The sequence below is a fragment of the Canis aureus genome, unplaced genomic scaffold (genome assembly GCF_053574225.1).
Source record: "Canis aureus isolate CA01 unplaced genomic scaffold, VMU_Caureus_v.1.0 ptg000163l_RagTag, whole genome shotgun sequence".
Lineage (NCBI taxonomy): Eukaryota > Metazoa > Chordata > Mammalia > Carnivora > Canidae > Canis > Canis aureus.
Window position 1 is genome coordinate 212,775 of NW_027554461.1, and position 24,487 is coordinate 237,261.

At 35.1% G+C, this 24,487-nt stretch overlaps 2 protein-coding genes across 3 annotated transcripts in view; one reads left to right on the top strand and one right to left on the bottom strand.

Moving 5' to 3' along the window:
* LOC144309685 (homeobox protein Mohawk-like) overlaps positions 1-3,747 on the top strand; it is a 63,436-nt gene extending 59,689 nt beyond the window's left edge. For both annotated transcript variants that reach the window (XM_077890785.1, XM_077890788.1), the window contains one exon: positions 3,527-3,747. In XM_077890785.1, the coding sequence (XP_077746911.1) occupies positions 3,527-3,547 (21 nt within the window). In that variant the 3' untranslated portion in view covers positions 3,548-3,747. The remainder of the gene's footprint in view (positions 1-3,526) is intronic.
* LOC144309684 (WW domain-containing adapter protein with coiled-coil-like) overlaps positions 1-24,487 on the bottom strand; it is a 28,630-nt gene that overhangs the window by 3,804 nt on the left and 339 nt on the right. The window contains exons 2-7 of the mRNA XM_077890783.1: positions 24,039-24,151; positions 19,428-19,736; positions 6,859-7,104; positions 5,237-5,359; positions 3,961-4,109; positions 530-648 (exon numbers count right to left, since the gene is read on the bottom strand). Coding sequence (XP_077746909.1) covers positions 530-648; positions 3,961-4,109; positions 5,237-5,359; positions 6,859-7,104; positions 19,428-19,736; positions 24,039-24,151 — 1,059 coding nt within the window. The remainder of the gene's footprint in view (positions 1-529; positions 649-3,960; positions 4,110-5,236; positions 5,360-6,858; positions 7,105-19,427; positions 19,737-24,038; positions 24,152-24,487) is intronic.

Sequence of the window (24,487 nt, forward strand, 5' to 3'; positions counted from 1 at the left end):
AGGAAAATCAATCAAATGAAAATCATTTAAAGTTGTATTTGTTAATTAACAAAGAAACATGTAACACAATACAGCCCTATCTGACAAGCACTCCACACAGGGGTCAAAATTGAAGCTCTTAGGAAAACCTGACACATACCAGTTGAGAAATAGTATTTCCCATTTTTGGATTCAGCAATACACTCATATCTAAAACTGCTATGAGGAGGTTAAAAAATGATGTCATTTCCAACAAGTATTATAAAATCAGGTGCCCTCTTTGTACAAGTATGACATATTGTTACTCCTATCATATTCTATTAAGTAAAATCTGAAGAATGACTTTCTTCAAAAAATAAGCTGGCTTCATTACTAGAGACAACAACCTACTTGGAGTAAGATTTGCCTTTGTAAATCTTATAATACATAAAACTTAGGCTAACCATGGATTCTTACAAGATCAAGTTCTATTATACATATATTTTTATAATATTCAAACAATGCAGCATGCAACATTAAGGAAAAAATGTTTCAACACACATGAACTTACTTTGAGCGCTGAAGACTTCGAGGAGAGACAGGTTCATGACCTTGCTGTTTGTCAGCAGTTACAGGCTGCTGTGTGGCCGATTGTGAAACCGGTCCTTGCTTAACTACTGGAGTACTAACCTGAAATGTCAAAATCTGGTGAGACAGGCTTCTATTATATACATAAATACCATGGAAAGTACATAAAACCAAAAGTACTATCAATGTGAAGTCTCTTATTTCTATTCTTTAGTAATTTTTAAGATAACATGAGCTGTCCCCTAATTGTTTCATAATTATTAGTGATATAGACATATTTAATTGTGTAAATCATGGTCATCCAGGTCCCCAAATCCACACACCCCTCCAAATCTAGTTGGATAGTCTTAAACTCTGAAAAATCTAGAGACTTCAAGAATTGCAGTCAGATTAATTTCCCAAAGTTCACAGTTAGAAGAGCCACGTTCATTTTGAGACTAACATAGAATTTCTTCATAAAATGGCCCAGAAGACTTTAAGATTACTTTTTGTAAAGCAGAAGAACACAAACTAGTTCTCTAATGTTGAGCCCAGTTTTCTTTCTAATACACTAAGATAGCTCCTCTGATTCAGTTATTTTTATATCAGTAAAAATTAATGTTACTATATCATACAAATACAGCTGCTCAAATTTAAACCACATATGCAGAGCGTATAGATTGGTCTACCAGTGAATGAGTCAACACTGGAGTGGTCTTCAAAGACATGTTACCCTACAGAGGTGGAACAAGAGGACCATGATTGTCAGTGAGGATATGTACACTACACATACTTACATGCCACAGAAAAAGAAAACAAGTACTTTTAAACACAAGCCCCGAATTAAGGCACGAAGGCAGACAGCCATTTGTGATTAAGTCACATCCTCCAATAATAGTTTTGTTTTTTTCTTCTTTCTTCCTTTTTTTTTTTTTTTTAATATTCCCCCAAACAAATCTGGATAGCCTGGCTACATAAAAATCATTTTTATAAGCATTTTTATAAGGTCTACTTAATACTGAATTCCCACTTAAAAAAAAATTTGATGGGGATCCCTGGGTGGCGCAGCGGTTTGGCGCCTGCCTTTGGCCCAGGGCGTGATCCTGGAGACCCGGGATCGAATCCCGCGTCAGGCTCCCGGTGCATGGAGCCTGCTTCTCCCTCTGCCTATGTCTCTGCCTCTCTCTCTCTCTCTCTGTATGACTATCATAAATAAAATTAAAAAAAAAATTTGATGCCCATATACATAAGGGATTTGAAATGCTAATCTTATAACTGATTGTAAAACTTTACAATCACTTTTAGTCATTATTTATTGTACTCCTAAGATACTACACCCTGACGAGTTTTAAGCTCTAAGAAGATCTCCTTTGTTGAAACAATTTTTTCCTTCTCTCACAAAGTGCAAACAGTATGAAATTGCAGAATAGACTAATTTCTTTTTAAATTTTGAGTTAAATGTATCAATCCAGACTGACCCTAAAATGAGTTTAGATAAATGACTTAAATAGGGAAGGGATAAGCTAAGGAAGACCTAAAAGCTGTCCTAGCATCAATTTCAAGTTATCTTTCAATACGTTTTTATTTTTAGGCTTCTGTGAAAAAGCCTAAAGCTTTAAGCCTTAACTTTATTTCAATATAAAATTTTGGCAAGACCCCTGGTTGGCTTAGTAGGTAGAGCATTCAACTCTTGGATCTCAGGGTTGTGAGTTCGAGCCCCACGATAAGCGTAGAGACTGCTTAAAAATAAAATCTTAGGGATCCCTGGGTGGCGCAGTGGTTTAGCGCCTGCCTTTGGCCCAGGGCGTGATCCTGGAGACCCCGGATCGAATCCCACGTCGGGCTCCTGGTGCATGGAGCCTGCTTCTCCCTCTGCCTACGTCTCTGCCTCTCTCTCTGTGTGACTATCATAAATAAATAAAAAATTAAAATAAAATAAAATAAAATAAAATCTTAAAAAAAAAAAAATCTTCAGGGGATTCCTGGGTGGCTCAGCAGTTTGGCACCTGCCTTTGGCCCAGGGCCTGGTTCTGGAGTCCCAGGATCGAGTCCCACGTCGGGCTCCCTACATGGATCCTGCTTCTCTCTCTGCCTGCCTCTCTCTCTCTCTCTCTCTCTGTGTCTCTCATGAATAAATAAATAAATTCTTAAAAAAAAAAAGTTCCTTCTTAAAAAAAAAAATCTTCAGCATGAAGGATTGAAATAGCCTACTTTTTAACTAAAAAGAATTTCTTAAATTTACCATTAAGAAAAAAAACTGCAATTTGTGCATATACCAACTTCCAAATCTTTTAATGTTTTGCTGGTAATAGGACTACAAAGCAAAGAATGAGTATGACTAAGATTTGCTTAAGAAATTTTGGGTAAGGGATACCTGGGTAGCTCAGCAGGTAAGCGTCTGCCTTCCACCTAGGGTGTGATCCCAGAGTACTGGGATCAAGTCCCACATCGGGCTCCCTGCATGGAGCCTGCTTGTCCCTCTGCCTGTGTTTCTGCCTTTCTCTGTGTCTCTCACGAATAAATAAAATCTTAAAAAAAAAAAATTTGGGCAAGACTCAAATGATATAGTATAAAATCTGAAGGCAGTGTTGTTAAGGTCTGGTTTATATTCCAATAAGAAGAGACCAGCAATTTTCTAACTGTCTCTGAGGAGCCATTCATGCAAACTTTTGCTTGGAGAAACACAGGTAGTATAAGCTTAGTAAAATGGATTCTGTGTTCAGAAAGACCTAGGCCTTAAATTCTGATTCCACCACAAAAACTGGATTTAACTGAAGGCTTAATTCTCTTATCTATTAAATGAAGCAAATAGTAGTTGATTCTCATGATGTGAAGTTAAATATAATACTATTAAGCTCTTAGCACAGAAATGGATTCATTTCTAAAATAAAAGTATGGGAGGAAAGCCACTGGAAAACAGGTTATATCTTTTAAAAAGTTAAAAAACTCTACAAATATTAAGACAATTATTTTATCCTTCTTTATCCCACTCTTCCTCCAGGTCACAAATCTCAGCCAGTAAGAGAAAACAATCAGCGTATAAAAGTAACACATATGATGGGGGTGCCTAGGTGGCTCAGTCAGTTATGTGTCTGACTTCCCGGTACTAGGATCAAGCCGCCAGTGAGCTCCCAGCTCAGCAAGGGGTCTGCTTCTCCCTCTGCCCTCCCCCCCCCATGCCCTCTCTGTAAATAAATAAATATAATTTTTTAATTAAAAAAATGTTTAAAAGTAGCATAGATGCAACTCCCTCTAGAGTCCTCAATTTACTGAGACTAACCTGCATCTAAGCTGACCCATCATTCACTCCACCACTACTACACGTTCTCAAAGAGGGCTTTTCCTACAATAGAGAGTCTAAAACATTAAACTTGTTTTTCCAGAAGTGAGTGCTTTCGTGCTTTCTTTTCCAAATTTCCCTCAAAAGCAACATACCTTTGGCTGTGATGAAACAGGAGGAGTACTAATCAAAGGTTTGATAGGGACTGTGTTAGTCTGAGGTATGCTTATTCTTGGAGACACATACGATCTTGGGGATGATGCATCAGAAGTTAAAGACATTGGAGACTGATTAGATGGCTGAGCTGTGAAAAAGTAAAGCAATTAATTAATTCCAAATAAACCAAAACTTCCGTAATATATATGTAGAGGTCTTTCCATCCCTCTACATGCCCCCTGAACACCAGACAGAACACTTAACTGTTTAAAGTCAGAATCTGAAATACTCACTGGAGTCACGGACTAAAAACGAGCTGTGAATTAGAGAAGCACATCCAATGTATGCCTCCTCCAACCTGTTTTTTTAGGCTGAAGCAAGAAGGTAAGCCTGAACTATTCTCACATGGAAGGCATCCTCACCATTCTTATTTGTTCTTTCTTATTCTATATTTAGGCCTGGTTATACCCCTTTATCTCCTGCCTCATGAGGATAACCAGAGAGTTAAGTCTTTGCACTATTATATTTCAATTTCAGAATAAGTGTTTCTGCTCAGTTTATTAGTTTTCAGAATTGGGGCAGGGGGACAAGTCAAAGTGACCAATTCATTTCTTCTTTGTTCCTATATATGCCTCTTTCCATTGGATGTTTCATGGAGAAGAGAAATAGGTAATTTAAGACAGGACTTGAGCATTTCTGTATCCTGTGGTCAGTCAAAAATCATTAAACATCAAATGTGAACCAAACCAACACTTAAAATATATTCAATGTTTCATAAAAATTGAGGACCTATCAGTTTACACTCAGCTTTATATCAGTTTACACTCAGCTTTAGAGTACATTGACAACTTAAAGTCTGAATTAAATATGTATTACAGATTTAATGGCAATACTGGAAGATAAATGTCAATGTTTGCCTCATCTGGAAAAAAAAATACTGTATATACTAGTGTTAGAAAAAAAAATCATCAAACATCAGGGGTGTTTGAGTGGCTCAATAGATTGGGCATCTGCCTTCTGCTCAGGTCATGGTCTCAGGGTCCCAGGATTGAGTCCCACATTGGGCTCCCTGCTCAGCAGAAAGTCTGTTTCTCCCCGCCCTCATGTACATTCTCTCAAATAAATAAATAAATAAAATTAAAAACAAATTACAGGATCCTGTAAAACAAACATCAAATTGTTATAGCTAGTCTCTTCAGAAACCAAAAAGTTTTACCATGAACCCCCTGCTCCAAATTAATATACAATTCTCACAATACCTAAGAAAATGAATACCTTGTGTAGAGAGCTGAGCAGCTTGAGAAATCAAAGAAGTTATGTTGAAAGCAGATGGTCCAGCAGTAAGAAACTTATGAATTATAGACTGCAATGAGGCTTGTGTCACAGCTGCTGTAAGAACTAAACACATATCTTAAATTAAAATAAAAACATAGTGGCACAGTATGGTATTAGTAACAACTTGAAAACTAAAAAAACCCCAAAGAAACTGCAGTGTTTCAAACTAGAACTCTCAAAATAAAAATCTGTAAGATGGTAATAAAATGGGTCCAGAGATAGGAAATGATCAGAGGTAGAAGAAATTTAATGGTTTTTTTTTGTAAAGGAAAACAGTAGTTTTCCTTTGCATTAAAATTTGTGTTCAATTTAAGAAACTCCGGAGACTTTTTAAAAACAGTAAAGAGTGTTCCCTGGAAATTCTGATTATACCAGAAATCTATTCATTAATAGCTAAAGGGCTTTTGTAGGTTACCTGAAATTAAAAAGATAAAGGGTAGTTATTTCATGTGAATGCTTTACTAAACAAGGTGACCATTAAAACCCTACATTAGGGCAGCCCAGGTGGCTCAGCGGTTTAGTGCCTGCCTTCAGCCCAGGGCATGATCCTGGAGACCCGGGATCGAGTCCCATGTCAGGCTCCCTGCATGGAGCCTGCTTCTCCATCTGCCTGTGTCTTTGCCTCTCTTTCTCTCTGTGCCTCTCATGAGTAAATAAATAAAATCTTTAAAAATAAAATAAAATAAAACCCTACATTAATACCCACTCCAACAATCTTTTAAAGAACAGACATTAAATAAAAGAAGCTAGGTAATTTAGGAACATCATTTATTTTCAAAGCACAAGATCCTTTATTATTGACATTTTCTTATGCTATCATCTCTTCAAACTGCTTAAAGTCCTACTTTCCCTAGTAAAACATGTACCTATCAAATAGAATGGCACAGTTATCTTAAGAGAATAAAATCAAAATGCAAGAAAGTACAGTAAGAACAAAATTATTGACCAACTAGCGTGAAATAGCTCCATTTTTAAGATAAAGGAAGAACTTAACCATTTAGCACTACTGTTAAATATATTATGTAACAATGTACACATACTGAAATGGACTATTCTAAACAGAAAATTTTAAAATGCTCTTAAGACTGTTTGAATTTGAATAGCTTGTCAATTAAAACTATATCCACTTTTATTCAGACTTCTTTGATGTTGCTAGCTAAACAGCATACTGAAAAGCAAAGTTGGAATTAACAATATGCTAGAATTTAAGTGTTTTTATATCAGTTTTTAGAAATTAAAAAAATTTAATTTTAATTAAAAAAAAGAGATTTATTATACACATTAAGCAGACAGAATAGCTTTATCTCCGGTAAATACCGTACACAGCAAGTCTTGAAAAATATACAGAGAGAAAAAAAAAAGAAAAATATACAGGAAAAATCCAAGTACTACTAACTCAATTACAATACCAAAGGCTTTCAACAACCATGAGGTTACGATATGAATTTCAAAGAATGACGCTCAAATGTGAATTTCAAAATGAAACAAAAGACCACTCCTAAATTGGGGAATTTACTAACGACACGAAGCAAATAATAATAATAAAACTGTTACCAATTTACCTTCATTTATTTTGGATATGTCCACATTAGAATTATTAAGTTGCAGTGTGGCTTGCAAAGCAGGAAGCAGCTGTCTGAGAAGGTTGGGGTCCTGAAGTAATGGAGGTATCGGTGACTGTGGAACAGGAGAAACAGGGATTGCTGACGCAGATGTTGGAGGTGCAGATGTGGGATTCAGTCCAGAGGCAGAGGATGTGGAAGGAGTTGTGCAAGAATGTGATACAGATTTGTCTCCTGGTGTAGACTCTAAGTAAAAAGGAGATAACAAGGCTGAAAAAAAACTACTTGGAGAAAACTAGAACCAACATCGAAAGAGCAACTTTCATGTGCCAAACACCCAACTCAAGTAATTTCATTCCATCTTCCCAAGGTGACACAGGGAGGGGGCTCAGTAAAGATCTACCTACTTAGAATAATAGGGTTAAGTATTTTTATATCCCGATTTCACAGGTGAGAAAACTAAACAAGAAAGATTATGTAACTTGCTTGAAATCACAAAACTTGGTAAAGCAGTGATTCTGCTATATTCATGTCTGATTCTAAAAGTCTCATGTTCTGTTTACTGGTAATGCTGTTTCAAACACAGTTAGTTATGTATTAACTACACGTTCAAATAAGCTTCTATTAAGATAAAGGTACAATACAATTCTCCTGGACTTAATTTAAGGTGAAAATGTTTATGACCACAGTAACAGCCCTCCAAAACATGACAATGACCAGAAAACAAATCAGGATTTAACACCATGGCGAGCACCTCCAATATAGGCTACAGATCAGAAGAATGAAACTCCAACTTTGAACTTTCATACTTAACAATTGAGTTTCCAGATTACATACTTTCCTTCTATAAATATATCTATTTGTCACATTTAAAACTTATTAGCACTAGAAATGATGCTTTTTTAATAGCAACCCATCCACAATACATATATTCAGTATTTTAAATAAACCAAAAATAAATAAATAAATAAAACATGCACGGAAAATGGTCATTATCTGAAAGCTATCATTGCAAATTACATATATAGAGTCAATGCAATCGCAATCAAAACTCCAAAAGCATTTTTGGCAGTATTTGAGAAGTTGATTCTATTAACTTATTTGAAAAAGGTAGGGATCCCTGGGTGGCGCAGCGGTTTGGCGCCTGCCTTTGGCCCAGGGCGCGATCCTGGAGACCCGGGATCGAATCCCACGTCGGGCTCCCGGTGCATGGAGCCTGCTTCTCCCTCTGCCTGTGTCTCTGCCTCTCTCTCTCTCTCTGTAACTATCATAAATAAATAAAAATTAAAAAAAAAAAAAAAAGAAAAAGGTAAGGGCTAGTACGGCCATGAAGTTCATGAAAAAAAAAAAAAAGAACACAGCTAGTGAAATGTGTCTTGCCAGTATAAAAACTCACAATTGAAAGAAAACCAATATAAGGTCGATTAAACTTCTGTTATGTGTCTTTAGAACTAGAAGATGAAAACAAGAAGGTATCTTTGACATCTAGACGCAGAAAACTACAAAAAGCAAACCAATTACATTCAAAGCACAGATAAGTATTCTAAGGAACTCCTATAATCAGAAAAGACAAACTACACGAAAGAAAAATGAACAAAAGATGAAATAAAGACATTTCCCAGAAGAAACCGGAATGGCTTTACAATTTTTATAATAATACAATGCTTGTTTCTATTTTAGCACAAAACTAGAAACAAACTAAATGTTCACCAACAGAAAGATGAACACTGTATTTTCATACCATGGAATATTACTAATATAATAACTTTAAAGAAAGAAAAAAAGAGGAACAGAGGACCTCTGGATAAAAATATTAAAACAACTAATCAAGATGTTCATGCATATGCTTACAATACTGGCCTAAATATGAAGATTTGCTAAAAATCTTTAATTTTCCATACACACCTATTTCTTGAAGATTTTCAAGTTTGTATATATATATATATATATATATATATATCCCAAATTAAGACTATTATATGATGTATAAAAGTTGCAGGAATACTGCATCTGAATATTACACTGCTACCTAGTAACTGCAAATCCTCATTTCCAATTCTAAGAACTAAACATTTATTAATCTTCATGTCCCCACAGAAGCTGGGAATTACTAGTAAACTTACTGAAAAAGGACTCCTCTATCAGCCTTTTTATACCACTACTATAATAGTCAAAAGAATTAGGGGCAATAGCTCTCTGAAGTATGGACTTCACAGCTGCTTTAAAATATATTTCATGGCTATGTTGATCAACTATGATCAAAATTGATAAAAGTGTAACATCTGAATTTTTGTAAAGCACACATTTTAAAGAGGGTTATTCAGTTTAGCAGATTGCCTATCACGTTCAATTTTGTTGCTCTGGATTCATATACAAGTATACAGAAACTTGAAAGAAATAAAATTTCCCCTTTGAAAACCTGTCAGTTCTTACATTTTATGATGACAGTTTTCTCCAGATCATACTCCTTAAGGGTCAGCTTAGGGGCATTCCTGATTAATGTTTAAAATGAAAACAAGTTCTGCATTTTTACTTTCTGCATGAACCATCAAATTAGTGCTTACATACCTCTGAAATGATCCTTACTCTTTTGTTACTTTTATTGTGGCTTTCTTCTGTTTTTTAACGTATTCTGATGCTGCTCAATCTATCCACACATTTTTAAAATAAGCACAGCTTAAAAAACTCTTGAGTGCTGCCCTTTAATCCAAAAAAAGGAAACACCCCAGAAAAGAAAACTATACATATTACCATAAAGAAATAAAGTAACAAAAACTAAATATCCTTAACTCTTAGTTTTAGTAAGTTTGTTTACTCTAAGATAAATTTCTTTTGAAGTTCTGTCAAAGATCACTGAAGAGTAGTATGGAAACCAGGTGATCCTGCTTAATATCTAGGAGACCCTTGAACAGGCAACATCTTTAAAGGCCAGAATTTTTCTATTAAAAGGTTTGAGTATCAGTTTTCAGCAGAAAGCTTATCAGAATTATCTATAAAGCTAAAAACAAAACAAAACAAAACAGATACCTGGGCTCCACTCTAATGAACCTGGGGAGGCCCAGGCATATGTTGAAGTTGTAAGAATTCTATAGGTGATTCTGACACCCTAGTTGATTCTGAAAAAACAGGTTAGAGCTTTCAAGGTTGCTTTTCACCTTAAAAACCAAAGGAAACAAAACCAAAACAAAGCAGCATAGCACAAAGGTACAGGAGTGAGTGGAATTAAGGATAAGATGCAAGACAGAAAAGCTAAATCATTTTTCCCAGGTAGGTCTCCTATTTTTTCCATTGAGGTATAACAGACATACAACATTCTAGTAGTGTCAGGTGTTCAACATTCTTATCTATATATACTGCAAAATGATCTCCAAACAGTTACAAAATTATTTTTCTTGCTATGAGAACTTTCAAGACTTAGTTGAAAATATACAATAGTATTATTATGCACATTATGTCCCCATTGCTTTATAACTGGAAGTTTGTATCTTCTGACTTCCTTCACTTATTTCGTCCCAGCAACCACCAAGCTGTGTGCTCTGTATCTATACACTTGGTTTTGGTTTTTTAGACTCTTCACATATATAAGTATTTCCACACTATTTTAATAATAGCTCCACTCACCTTGTCTCCCTATAAAGACACATCCATACAAATGCCCTTCCAAAACATGTTACATGTTAAACATTTTACATATTACTTTCCTCAATCTATATATATAACTGAGAACAATGTACTGAGTTTAATAATATAGATATAAAATACTACTCTGTAAGGTAGTCTTAAAATATTACTAAAGAAAGGTATTGGTTGGGTACCTCTCCTGTGTTTTGAATGCCCTAAAAGAGATCTATTAACGTTACCCAGTATCTTCTATTATATAGTTTATTGTCTTTCCTTTCTTGCAGAACTTTAACAACTTCAGTAGGGGGATTTTGTTGTATTTATCTCTATAGCCCTGGTACGAGAGGACATGACACCAAGATGGCATCAACATGTACTTGTTGAATGGGTACCTGATCCTGCAGTAAAGGCCCAGGTCCACGTACATGCATTCTCCCTCTAATCTCTAAGTATAGAATTTATGATAATACGGAGGAAAGTCTAAGATCTCCATCCTAAATAACTGACAATTACAGCTTTATGCTACTTTCATAAAAGTAAGGAACTATATGTAGTCTTAGAGATAAATTTAACTTATTTAAGCTTATTTTAAATAACCCTATAAAATACTCAACCTTTCTTTTTAAAAAACACAGAGAGGAAATGGAACTATTTGGAATAAACAGTAATGTCATCAAATATATATTTTTATCAAACTAAACAAATAAAAACTTGGGTCTTTCAAAATAAAGACCAAGAAGTAAATGTAGGTAAAAGAACACTTTTTGCATTACAAAGCCATTTCTATAGGCTCTTCCACTTTTAAAGAATATCATCCTCCAGTCTCATTCCTTAAATGTAAACTCTCCCCAAGCAAATCTAGGTTCCTTTGAGCATTTTTTTCAATCTCTTACACACCTATTTTAAACTTAAACTAAGTCACTTTCCCTTATGATTATTTCTAAGACTTACAGATCTCTAACCAACTCTTTACTATAAACTTTAAAATTTTATCCTCTCATTTTTGGTATATATGCTTTGACAAAATTTTTCTTTCCCCTTATACTTGTATGAATTATTCACTTACATTTCCAATGCTTACCAGTAGGGGCCATAATCTACTAAAGACTAAACTTCAGAGTCACCTAAAAATCTGTTACTATACCCTAATTCTTTTATGGTTTAAAGTTAATATTCACCTCTTCTAAATCTAGGCCCCCATCCAAAATATCCAAGAGCATAAACCAAAGTCAAAATCTATTTTTGACCTACATTTTTCTGGCACGCCAAAGAATTCCTTCTAGATCTACAATAAGATCTAAAGACACTGCACTTAAAAAGGGTAAAAGGTACCATACTACATTTCTAATCATTAATTTCCTCTGATGCTTGGAGAGTTGCTGTAATAATATTCAGGGGAACATGTGAACAAAGCTCAAACTACTGTTGCAAGAAGGGCAGTTTGTTTTGTTCTGTTTTGTAGTAATGGTGTTACACTGAAGATTACAACATGGGGAAGTTACAAAGGAAACAAAGTATTCAAAAGTAGTAGGAAAAAAATGTAATAATAAGGTATCTAGGTGGCAGTAACCTGGTATATAATCTGTGATTTTCACTTATTTTTAATTTGATAATTCATGAATATGTTAAATCACATATCCACCACCCAGAACCTTTTCTTTGCATTTTACAAACGTACAGAAATATGGTGATGTAAAATATGTTAAGATATATTTTTGCACCTTGCTTTTTTATTCAACTGAGGAAATCTTTATGCTATACATGTAAAGGATAAACATACTCTGAAATTTATTCATGAGAGACACAGAAAGAGAGGCAGAGACACAGGCAGAGGGAGAAGCAGGCTCCTCGCAGGGAGCCTGATGTGGGACTCGATCCCAGATCCCGGGGTCACGATCTGAGCCGAAGCAGGTGCCCAACCATGAGCCACCCAAGCATCCCCGTATTGAAACTTTTAACAGATTTTATTAAAGGGATTCCTCTAATAACCGACATACACATTCCCACCAATTGTGCTTCCCCACATCCAGCTGTTAACTGTCACTAATCTTAAAGGTGAAAAATCTTATTTTAATCTTAATTTCCAATATGCACTGATAATCTTTCTCTTGAAATTTTTTAGCCTGCTAAAATATATATAACATAAAACTTACTACTTTAACTACTTCTAGGTTTACAACTCAGGGCCATTAAGTATTTACAAACTGTTGTGCAAACATCACATAGCACTATCCATCTCCAAAACCTTTTCATCTCTCCAAACAGAAATTCTGTCACCAATTAAACAAGGGCTCATCATCCCACTCCTTAGTAGCCACTATACTACCTCCTTTCAGCATAAGGTCTTCAATTTCATCTATGTCACAGCAGCATGCGTCAGAATTTCCTTCCTTTTTAAGGCTGTATGTCTAGCTAATATATATTTTTTTAAAACCTGTAACAGCTGATGGACACCTGAACCATTTCCATCTTTTGGCTATTTTAAATAACAATGGTACAAATATCAGTGTATAACCACCGGTTTGATTCCCTGGCTTTCAATTCTTCTGGTTATATATCCAAGCACAGAATGGTTTGATCCTATGGTAATTCTAGGTTTCATTTTTTGAGGAACTGCTAAACTGTATTCCACAGGAGCTGCATCATTTTGCATTCCTAGAAGCAATGTACAAGCGGTCTTAAAAAATAAAAATAAAAAAAAGAGGTCTAATTTTTCCCACATCCTCAAAAACATTTATTTTCATTGCTGTTTGTTTTCATAATAATCATCCTATGGGTGTGAAATGTTTTTTTTACTGTAGTTTTGATTGCTTTCCCTGATGCTGAATGCCTTGTGTGCTTACTGGCTGGCCTTGGAGAACACGTCTATTCAAGTCCTTTGCCCATTTTTGAGCTAGCTTGTTTCATTTAATTGCTCAGTTATAGGATTTCATATATTCTAGATATTAATCCTTTACTGGATATAGGATTTACAATTTATTTCCTCCTACTGTATGGGTTGCCTTTTGACTCTAGAGTGCCCTCTGATGCACAAAAGCTTTTAATACTGATGAAGTCCGTTTTATCTTTTTCCTTCGTTGCCTGTGCTTTTTGTGTCACATCTAAGAAATCACTACCAAATCCAATGTCACAGAAATTTTCACCCGTTTCCTTCTTAGAGTTTTTAGAGTTTCAGCTCCTAACTTTAGGTATTTGATCCATTTTGAGTTAACTTTTATAGCTGTAAGCCAAGGCTGGCAATTTTAATTTCCTCTTCTATAACTGCTTGTTCATATCTACTGCTTATTTTTTCTATTAGATTGTCTTTTTTCCTACTATTTTGATGTATTCTTAATGAATCCTTAACATATTGCTATACGTGTTGCAAGTATTTTCTACCAATTTGAGATATGTCTTGTGTTTAAATTTATCAACATTTTTTTTTTAAAAGGCAAAGGCATACTGGATCTTGATTTAAAAAGCCCTTCCCCACCCCTCAAATTATAAATAGTATATTCTTTCATCACAGCTATTCCCCCGTCCCATTGTTAAAAGTGCCATCTTAGATTAACTAGCATAATTTTAAAGTTACAGACTAATACAGACTAAATTCTTCTACTAACGTATTCAGTTATTCAACAAAATTTGAATCATGGGGGGCCTGCATGGCTCAGTTAGTTGAATGCCTGCCTTTGGCTTAGGTCATGATCCCAGAGCCCTGGGATCCAGCCCTGCATCCCTGCATCAGGCTCCCTGCTTGGTGGGGTGTTTCTCCCCTGCTTGTGCTCTTTTACTCCGTCAAATAAATTTTTTAAGATCTTAAAAAAAATTTGAGTCACTAACACATCTGTAACCAGTTTTCCTAATTTTCATGAAGAGTTTAGTAATCCTAAAAATTATTATAAAGTAAAGCAAAGGAGCGAGGGCTGAACATGGCCCACTCAAGTTAGTTAATGACCTACTACACTAGCTTATAAAAGGCTAGTACTGCCTTAATGCATACTGAAATCTTCAGGTTCATTTAAATTTCACTCAGTCTACATACCATCAAGACACAAAAGCAAAGTTTATTCCAAGTGACTCACACCTCACATTAATGACTAATCCCCCCTCCTGTTAGATTGAGTGCGGAATTAAGTAACCACATTAAGGATTTAGATGCAAACTAGCCCTCAGCAGATTAGCATTACTCAATGAATAGGTCTGCTTCTTTGGTTATTTTGCCTTACTTTTCAAGTTTGTTTATGCTAATAAATCATAACTCTAAAATTACTAAGTAAGAAACTTATTAATTAAGGTCATTAAACTCCTCTCACTCTGGCAGTTATTTGGCCAAAGCAATGGTTTCCTGCCTATTTTGTCATTTCATGAATCTGGAAGAAAGGGTAGAGTTAGATACAATTTAGAACAGTCTATGGGGGACTGAAGAGGCTCCTGGATGACTTCTCATCCAGGTTCCAGTTTCCAACTCCTGGTTTTGGCTCAAGCTCCTTGTCAGGCTCCGCACTATGCTCTGTAGGAAGTCTGCTAGAGATTCTTTCTCCCTCTCCCCGTTAGTCCCCCAGTTCATATTCTCTCTCTTGCGCTGTATAATAAATAAATAATATATATATACATATACACATATATATATATATGAGGAATGGTTAATGGGATACCAACTGATAAAAACCAAGTTTTAGGTGTTTAAGTATATCATTGTCTCTATCACTCTGTTATATGGTTGTCCAATAAAGTAATATGCCAAGAGATGTTCAAATGTTATCCTAACAACAAATACAGATCTAAAAGAAGATGCCTGACCTTGTTTCACCCTACCTAACACCAGGATTGTTTCCTACAAAACCAGAGCTTCAGATTTTCCACACTCTGTCTCTCAAGCAAGCACAGACTTTGAATTTATCCTTTAAATTAATTAATTTAGTTGCTTCTTCTCAAAAGGCACACTGGCATTAAACAGATCTAAATCTTTAGGTTTACAACAATTATAATACTTTTCTTTTTCTCCAAATCCATTTCTTAAACCATGAACTACTGCAAGTGCTTTCCAAGCCCTTAACACACACACCATTACCATTCTCTGTTACTTATCCATCTACAAGTATTGATGGTCTGTTATTTTTTCCAGAACTAGGGATAGAGCAGTGGGTCATAATGACAAAGATCTTGCTATTATTTAACACAGCATCTTACCATGGACACCCCCAGATAGAGCCTAGCCATACTATTAGCACTTACAACCAAGAGTCCAAAAGTCTGATATTACCCAATCATCAGCCTTTTAATATAAATTATTTGTTAAGGAAAACTCAAACAAGGAAATCAGTATATTGATAACAGTCAATAAAAAGGCTTAACTTAAAGAACATGGATGTGCCTGAGAGAAAAAAAATATTTCAAATTAATGGACACTTCACAAATTTAGACCAACTAATGAACAGTTTGAAAATAGTAGTCTTCATTTATACACAAGGAATACTTGGGAAAATTATACAATTTTTCCTATTTCAATAGTCAACTGCAAGGTAACCAAGTTTCTTCCTGTAAGTTTAAAATTACCATATGTAAAAGTTTTAGAAAAAGTTTGTGATTAGCAAATATACTTTGTAGTATTAAAATGGAATCATCTAGGATTTGTTACCAATTTTTAATTACTGGGGTTCAAATTAATATAGATTTGTGTCGGGATCCCTGGGTGGCGCAGCGGTTTGGCGCCTGCCTTTGGCCCAGGGCGCGATCCTGGAGACCCGGGATCGAATCCCACATCAGGCTCCCGGTGCATGGAGCCTGCTTCTCCCTCTGACTGTGTCTCTGCCTCTCTCTCTCTCTCTTTCTGTGACTATCATAAATAAATAAAAATTAAAAAAAAATATATAGATTTGTGTCTTTCGTTACCCTAGGGTTTTATGGAAATAACATGAATTTTGGAGAAGCTGCCTCTAACATCATGTACTTAAACAGTGGCAATGTTCAGGTTCTTCTTATCTAAAAGATACACCATCTTTGCAATACTGTCTTAAAAAATAAACTAAAATATGTAGTAAACACTTAGCACCAAGCCTGGTACACAGTTAATTTTTAATGGTATTTGGACAGCCCTGGTGGCTCAGTGGTTTAGCGCAGAATTCAGCCCAGAGCGTGGTCCTGGAGACCCCGGATTGAGTCCCATGTCGGGCTCCCTGCATGGAGCCTGCTTCTCCCTCTGCCTGTGTCTGTGCACCCCCCACCCTCTCTCGCTCTCTCATGAATAAATAAATATTTAAAAGAAATTTTTTAATGATATTTTAAAAATTTGTCAGGAATGGTGAAGCATGGAGGGAGAAGGTAGTATAGGTGAACCAAGTTCAACATGTAATTAATACCTAACTCTAAACAGTTTAATTAAGTCAACTAAAATTACAATATGATAGGTGCTATAATAATAAATAAATATAACAGGGAGAGGTTTGGGAAACACAGACTAAGAGAGCATAACTGACGCTGAGAACCCAAGGGCATTGGAGCTGCCTCTTAAAGAGCTCAACAGGATGGAATGTTAGAGCATGTCCTTTTTCAGCAAAAGCTCACAACAAGAATGGATATAACATGCCCAGGATATAACAGGCTGCAAGCAGACTGTCAGGCACTAAGAAGTATGGACGTATCCTGTGGATAATGGAAAAGTATTAGAAGTAACACAATCCAATCTAAATTTTATAATGAAACAACTGTCAGTGAATAGTGTGGATGGAAGGATGCAGAACAGTTATTAGAAGGCTTTTTCAAGAGAGATGCCTGGAGTTTCCATAGTAGTGGCGACAACCAGAGAAAGGATAGAGAAGGCGGAATCCAAGATCTGCTGATAGGTCAGTAGACAGAGATGAGGACAAATTCTAAAGAACAAGAAACAGTGGAGGACAGTGTAGTTACTTACCAAGAATCTGAGAATAAGCTGTGGGGAAAGGGAGGCATTTGGGACACAACAAGTCCTTATTGAAATAAAGCAGATAAAAGGTAGGAGTCAGAAATAAAGATTTGGGAGTCACTTTTGTAGATAAGACTGCCTGGCAAAAGAGAACATACTGAGCAAGAAAAAAAGAAAACAGTAAAAGGATGAACAATACTGGTTATTTAGGGGGCAAGAAGAGAACTAGAATATTGAAAAATAGCATTATTCCAGAAGCCAGTGATGGAAAGAATTTCAAAAAGGAGGTAAGAGCTAAGAATTAAATTAACAAGAGAGAAATGAGATAAAGATATTTTTTTAAAAAAAAGATTCTATTTATTTGAGATTTTAAAAAGGTATGAGAGAAAAAAAAAAAGGTGTGAGAGACAGAGGGAGAGCACAAGTAGGGAGGAGGGGCAGAGGGACAGGGACATGCAGGCTCCCTGCTGAGCAGGGAGAGGGTTGCAGGGCTCAATCCCAAAACCCTGGGATCATGACCTGAACCAAAGGCATTTAACTGAGTCACTCAGGCACCCCAAGATAAAGACTTTTAAAAGGCCACAGGATTTAATGATTTTTAAAAGAATTTCTGTGACTAAATAATCAAAATTATAAAAATTGAAAAACCGTTAACATCCTTTAGAAAGTACTACCACATTAACAATTACTGCATTAATTCAGATTTCCCTCAAGAATTCTCTTTACAAATTTAATTCTGCATCAGGGTAAATATGACTTCAACATATGGATTTTGGTACAAATTATCTTAGGGGAATCTGACAACATTTGGGACGATCTGTTTATGATGCATTAAGCACCAGATGACAAAAGTACGTGGCTTATTTATTTATTTATTTAAAGATTTTATTTATTCATCAGAGACAGAGAGAGAGAGAGAGAGAGAGAGAGAGGCAGAGACACAGGCAGAGGGAGAAACAGGCTCCATGCTGGGAGTCTGACGTGGGACTCGATCCCGGGTCTCCAGGATCACACCCTGGGTCGAAGGCGGCGCTAAACCGCTGAGCCACCCGGGCGGCCCAAAGTACGTGGTTTAAATATGGAATGAGTACTTACAGAAGAAATTCAAATAACATGCATAAAAGAAAACAAGCAGCAAAGAAATCTATGAGAACCCTTTGTAAGCAAATTAAATCAATGTGAAATAATGAATCAAACCATAGATTAAAAGCTTAAAGACTCATTAGCTCCCTGTAACATCTCTTAAACCCACAGGACATTTAAAAGTTTCTCAGAATTTACTCATGCTAATCTGCTAATTAGGCTGCTAATGGGTCTGCCTATAATTTATTTGCCTATTGTCTTTTAATTTCCTTCATTTCTTAAAACACATTATAATGTGTTAAGTTTAGAATTGTGAGTGGTCTGTGCAAATAAACTTATTATCTCATCACTCTGCTTCTGTTGTATGTTATCTCCTGAGTAGTTGTAGCCACAATTTTTCTCCTTTAACATGCTACGGTTATCAGCACTGAGCTGGATAAACACAATTGGAGTTCTGAAGTTAACTTCTACCCTTCAGATTTAAGTTCTAATTCAGACTTTAAGACTCTTTGTCCTCTGGCCCAGGACACAGTTTTCTTATTCACAAACTGAAACCAATAGTTGCATGTTGTGCAGAAATAACAGGTTTTAAAAGGTCTCTATTCATATCAAATTTTAATTAACAGAAAATTGAGACAATATCTCAACTAAACCATCATGACAATTATCACAAAAAACAAAAATTACTTTTACACAAATATGATGGGACAGTCCTTTGACTTTAAACCATTACTAACTTATAAATTAATAAGCACTTGACTTCGAAGTGTCAAAGGCAAAACAGCTAAGGCTTAGTAATTAAAATTAAAAGAAAAAGCTAAATATGGCTAACTCTAGACCTAAATCTACGCAGTAACATTTAAAAGACTTTTAAAAAGAATTTATAATTAAGAGTCTTATTCAAGCTAATGGAGATACTGTAATATAATAAAAAAAACTCAATCTACAGTTCAACGTGCAGCATCTAGTAATAATGGCATACCTTTTCTTTCTGTTTTCTGTGCAGGGACAGAAGATGTGGGTGTAGGCAGTTTTGATAAAGTAGATGCTCCATTAGCATCAAATGATTTCTTTGGCTGGTGATCAGACTGTAGCGTAAATGGACTAGAAGGAAGAGTGCTTGGGGTAGCAGTTGGATGAACCACTGGTTTGATGGGGTGCTGTACTGGCGTAGAACTACTGTGAGTCTCTGCTCTTGGCAGTCTGTAGTCTCTGTCATTGTGTCTGCTTGTTTGAGACAAAATATTCTGTGGGAGCAAACTACTGGCATCACTGGAATGCTTGTCTTCCACTTTAGTTCACAGTTCGAAAAAAGAGATGTTGGAATGACAGAAGGGGGAAGAAAAAAGATTACGTTAGAATCCTGTCTATAACATCAGCTAATTTAGCAACATACTTATATCTTGTTATAAAACTGCAAGCCCAGTTAGTATCTGCAGTTTTACCACCAGCAAATACTGAAAGAGGATATTTAGCCTCAACTCTAAGTAATCTATACTCAGATTTCAAATGAGCTATGAGCTTTTGGGGATTCTTTAGAACCACACCACAATTCAAACAAAACACTGGAAAAAAAAAAACAAACAAACAGTCCATATATGGAGTTTTAACGTTTCACTCAAATGAAAAATTTTAAAGTATTTTAAAAATATAAAAAGCAAATGGTCCATTCTTTGAAAATATGGGCCATGGGTTCTAATAATTGAATTATCCACAGTGGTTCAACTGCAAAGGAATATTAGCTTTATTAGCCTGATTTTTCTGAATACTGAAGTAGCTAATTAGTGGTCTCTAAAGTAGTTTGTGCTAGGGCTTTAAATGGGACGGCTGAATTTATGATGAACTGTGCAATCAGTAATTAAATCAGTTCATATTTTTGAAAATGCTAACAATACAAGTTAGTAATAAGCTCAAGTTATAGATAATGCTATCTGAAAACAGAGAAGGCCTACATCCAGCAGCATAGTCAGAAAAATCTACTTGCTATTACCAGTTATATTAAAAACATCCTCTTCCAATTTGGTCACAAAACATTTAAACCTCAGAAATACTTCTGCTTCCACAAAAAAATAAGGAAAATTCCAATCTTGATAAAATTTATCAAAAAATCTCTAACCAAAATTATAAGTCTAATCAATAACTGAAACTTAAAACAACTTTCAAGTAGAGAAATATCTTAAGATTCAAGCACATATGTAATAATAATATTACCAAAAGATGCCCTCCCCATTGAGTATTTTAGGTTTTTTTTTCCCAATTCATGGTTCCTCTGAATCTAGAAACCAAGACAGCACAAAGAAGGAAGTATGCTTAAACTACAAGTCAGTTTCCAAACCTTCAGCGTACAACTCCTACATGTTATACTAAACAGAATGTACTGGCTACTGCCAAAAAGCTTTAGTTATATCAAAACACAAAGTCTTTGACTTAATAAATGAAATTCAGTGTTGTAAGTTACACATATATTAACCTTAACAGAAAAAGGTGAACAGATTGAGCTAATCACAGCAAAATACAAACATCTGTTGCATGATATTAACTCATCAGTAAACTATCCATTTGCATGCACAAGGAACTTAAATTTTATTCTACAATTTCTTCCTGAAAAGAATACTGCTACAACAGAAACGTTTAGGAATAAAACAGAAATAATACCATACCCAATTCCCACCAATCCTGTCACTTGATTACCAATAACTTTTATTTCCTGGACACCAAGAAAAAAATCTCACTTCTGTAAGACTAGAGTCAAAGAGTATCAAGCAAATGTATTCAGATGAAAATTAAAGTTGATACTTCTTCAGACACTTGTAAGCTTTACAGTGGCAGCAGCATTATAGGAACTAAGGAAGCTGTAGCTACAACAGCTTTCTATGATTCACAACTCTAGACGAAACAGTTAACATGGTGACTTTACTTGCACACCGCCTCCACAACAAAGACATTTGGCAAATGTAAGGAGACATTCTTGGTTATCACAACTTGGAAGAGAGGAGGTGTGCTACTGGCATCTAGCATGTAGAGGCCAGGTACAGTACTCTATGTCCTAAGACACAGGACAGCAACCCACAACAAAGAATCACCTAACCCAAAATGTCATTGGTGCTACAGTTGAGAAACACCAAGTTAAGGTTTCTCTAAGTATAGAGCAATAATTCTGTAAGGCACAGATTAAAGACAATGAAAATAATCTAGTAGCAGTAAAACCAAATTAAAAATTTTATCCATAAAGTTTTCAAGGTCAAGTTCTAGATAACATTATTTGCTGTAGTGCATAAAATAAATTGATTTTCTACCTTTTTCTCCTTTCATATAAAATCTTTCAATCTGCCCACCCCCACCAACACGCATACCTTGTATTAGCAGTTCAAACTGCAAAGCTTTAGGTCTTACCCAACATGAACACCAATGTGCTGGACACATGGGAAAATTCTGCCAATACTTTTTGGACAGAAAAAGTTAAGCACTTAAATGACTCAATGACTTCATTACTACCACACTTAGGTATAACTCAGTTGACCAATTAAGGAAAAATAAAAAGAAATATAGCTAAGGTTTTTTTTTTTCTAATTATCACTTAAAACTGAAAAAGTGAGACACATGACTGTACTTCAACACACACAGAGACCTACTGACTCCTCATTTGCACTTTTAGGAATGTGACTAAGGAAGTAATGGGCAAAGATAGACATCACAGCACTGCTGACAGTAGGAAAAGGATAAAAACCACCCAAGTATCCACAGATGATTACCTATAAATGAGGGCACATCAAAAAAAAAAAAAAAAAAAAAAAGGAAAACCATGTAATTTTAACACACAGGGATTTCTAAACTGACACAGAAATATTTCCTCAAAATATTAATGAACAAAAAAAGGTTAAAAATAGTAACATATAATGCCATTATGTAAAACACACACATATGTAGTTTTAATACACATTTATATACACGCAGAAAAAAGTGTATGTCCCCAAATGTTCTTGGCTCATGAAATTAAAAAAATCCCCTTTTTATTTTTTAGTAACAAACATGCTTCACTTTTGAAATTACAAAGAAAAAAGAGAAGGAACTCCTTCATTTGTGAAAGAAAAAGATGCACACAATTTAAAAACACAATTCTGATTTTATTTCCTTAAAGATGGTTTATTAGAAAGACAAAAAAACACTACTTTCACTTTCATCAATACTTCCATCAGATCTTTATTTACTTCCATTTACTTCAAGAGAGGAGAAGAGACTTAAAATGATAGGGTATTTTGGAAAGAATAAAGCTGACGCACTAGGCTATTTTTTTTCCCTCTCTGGGAACTATCACCCACTAAGTGAGAGGCCTGGCCCAAAATCTTAAAAAAAAAAAAAAAAAAAGTGACTATTTTTTTTACAACCATTTGCCACTCCTCCACCATATCTTCTCAATATCCTTCTGCAGTTTGTTCAGACAGAACTACTACAAGCTGGGTGCGGTTTTTTTTTTTTTTTTTTTTAAACCTGGAGAGGAAAACCTTTACCTTATTTCTGATTGTTTGCAAGAAGTAACAGTTATTCAAGATATTAAGTAAAATGGAACCAGGACCCAAGTCTTCTGTCTCAAAAATAGTTTTAATTTCCTTACTTCAGTACACTAAATCATTGTTTTGTAAGAATTAAATACAATTTCACTAGTACAAAAAAATTAAATGTTCAAAGGAACATATCTTAAAAATTCAGTGAAGAATTATGTTACTTTACTATCTGCTTCATCTTAAAACTTTTCCCATCAAAAAAGCAGTACTGTCTTGCTAAGACCAAATACAACCTTCTATGTAAGTTACAGGAAGAAGATGTCCAAGAATTCCCTGAACACATCTTAAAAATTCTTCCAAATTTCAAAATCTAATAAAAAGCCTAAGAAGTCTATGGTGGCATTTAAATTCTATTCTGGGCAAAAGGAAGCCACTGGGAATAGAGGACCTTTACTAAAAGCTTCAAATTCAAATTTAATTTGAATTAAGAAATAAATGCATATTACTCATATTGTCCCACTTAGACAAAATGTGACCTCAAAAACCTTTAAGGTATGCTCACAGTATAGAGATGCTATTCACATCTATGATGATGTAATCAGTTCCCAGATAAAAGGTAAAAAAGTTTCTCACTGATAAACACAAAACACCAAGAGACACTTTAATGTTACCATCTGTGTGTGGCTACAATTCAATTGTTAGATTCAAACATTCAATGAGTTTTGGAAGAAGTTTCACTGTCCAGTTTAACAGGACACAATTCAGCAAAGGGGGGAAAAAAAACCCAAACAACTCCTGTTTTAAGAGTCAATCCACAATATGAGATTTTGTTTTCCACCAATTCAACTGCATCATAGCCAGTATGAGTAGTGAAGAATAACATACGTGTACTAATCCTCCATGAACTCTTTTCCTTTTCAGGAAACAAAATGGTGGAGGTTAGGAAGACAGATCTAACATAAAAGAAACTATACATTTACATTATTTTAGTTTACATATGTAAACAGCTATGCATATGGATATAAACATACAAACTATAGGAGTGAATTAAACATCATGTTGTTTCAAAGAAAAAAAAAATTAATACTTACTTCCACTGGCAAACCCACTAGTGGCTGTTGCTTGCATCACCTCCCTTCTGTAATCCCTATCTTTTGGGAAGCTGTTAACTGCCATCTTGTTTGCTTCTTTTTGTCTCTGTTCTCTAAAAATAAAACATAGATAAACTCATAAAAATTACATCAGGTACAATGAGTTTACATATGACACTTCTGACCAAATGCTCAACAGAATGTTATATGGAAAATAAAAGAACTGAACATAGCCATAATATCAACTGGTATGGGAGATGAAACATAGCTAACAGAACATTAATGTTTCTCAGTGATAGCATTATAGCAATTGTTTATAACACCATTAAACCCTACAACCAAAACTCCCCAATATTAATTCTACACATATGAAGGAAACATTAATATACTTTAAATTATGAAAATGTTCATTATAAATGATAATATAGGTTGATATAAAATCTTAAATA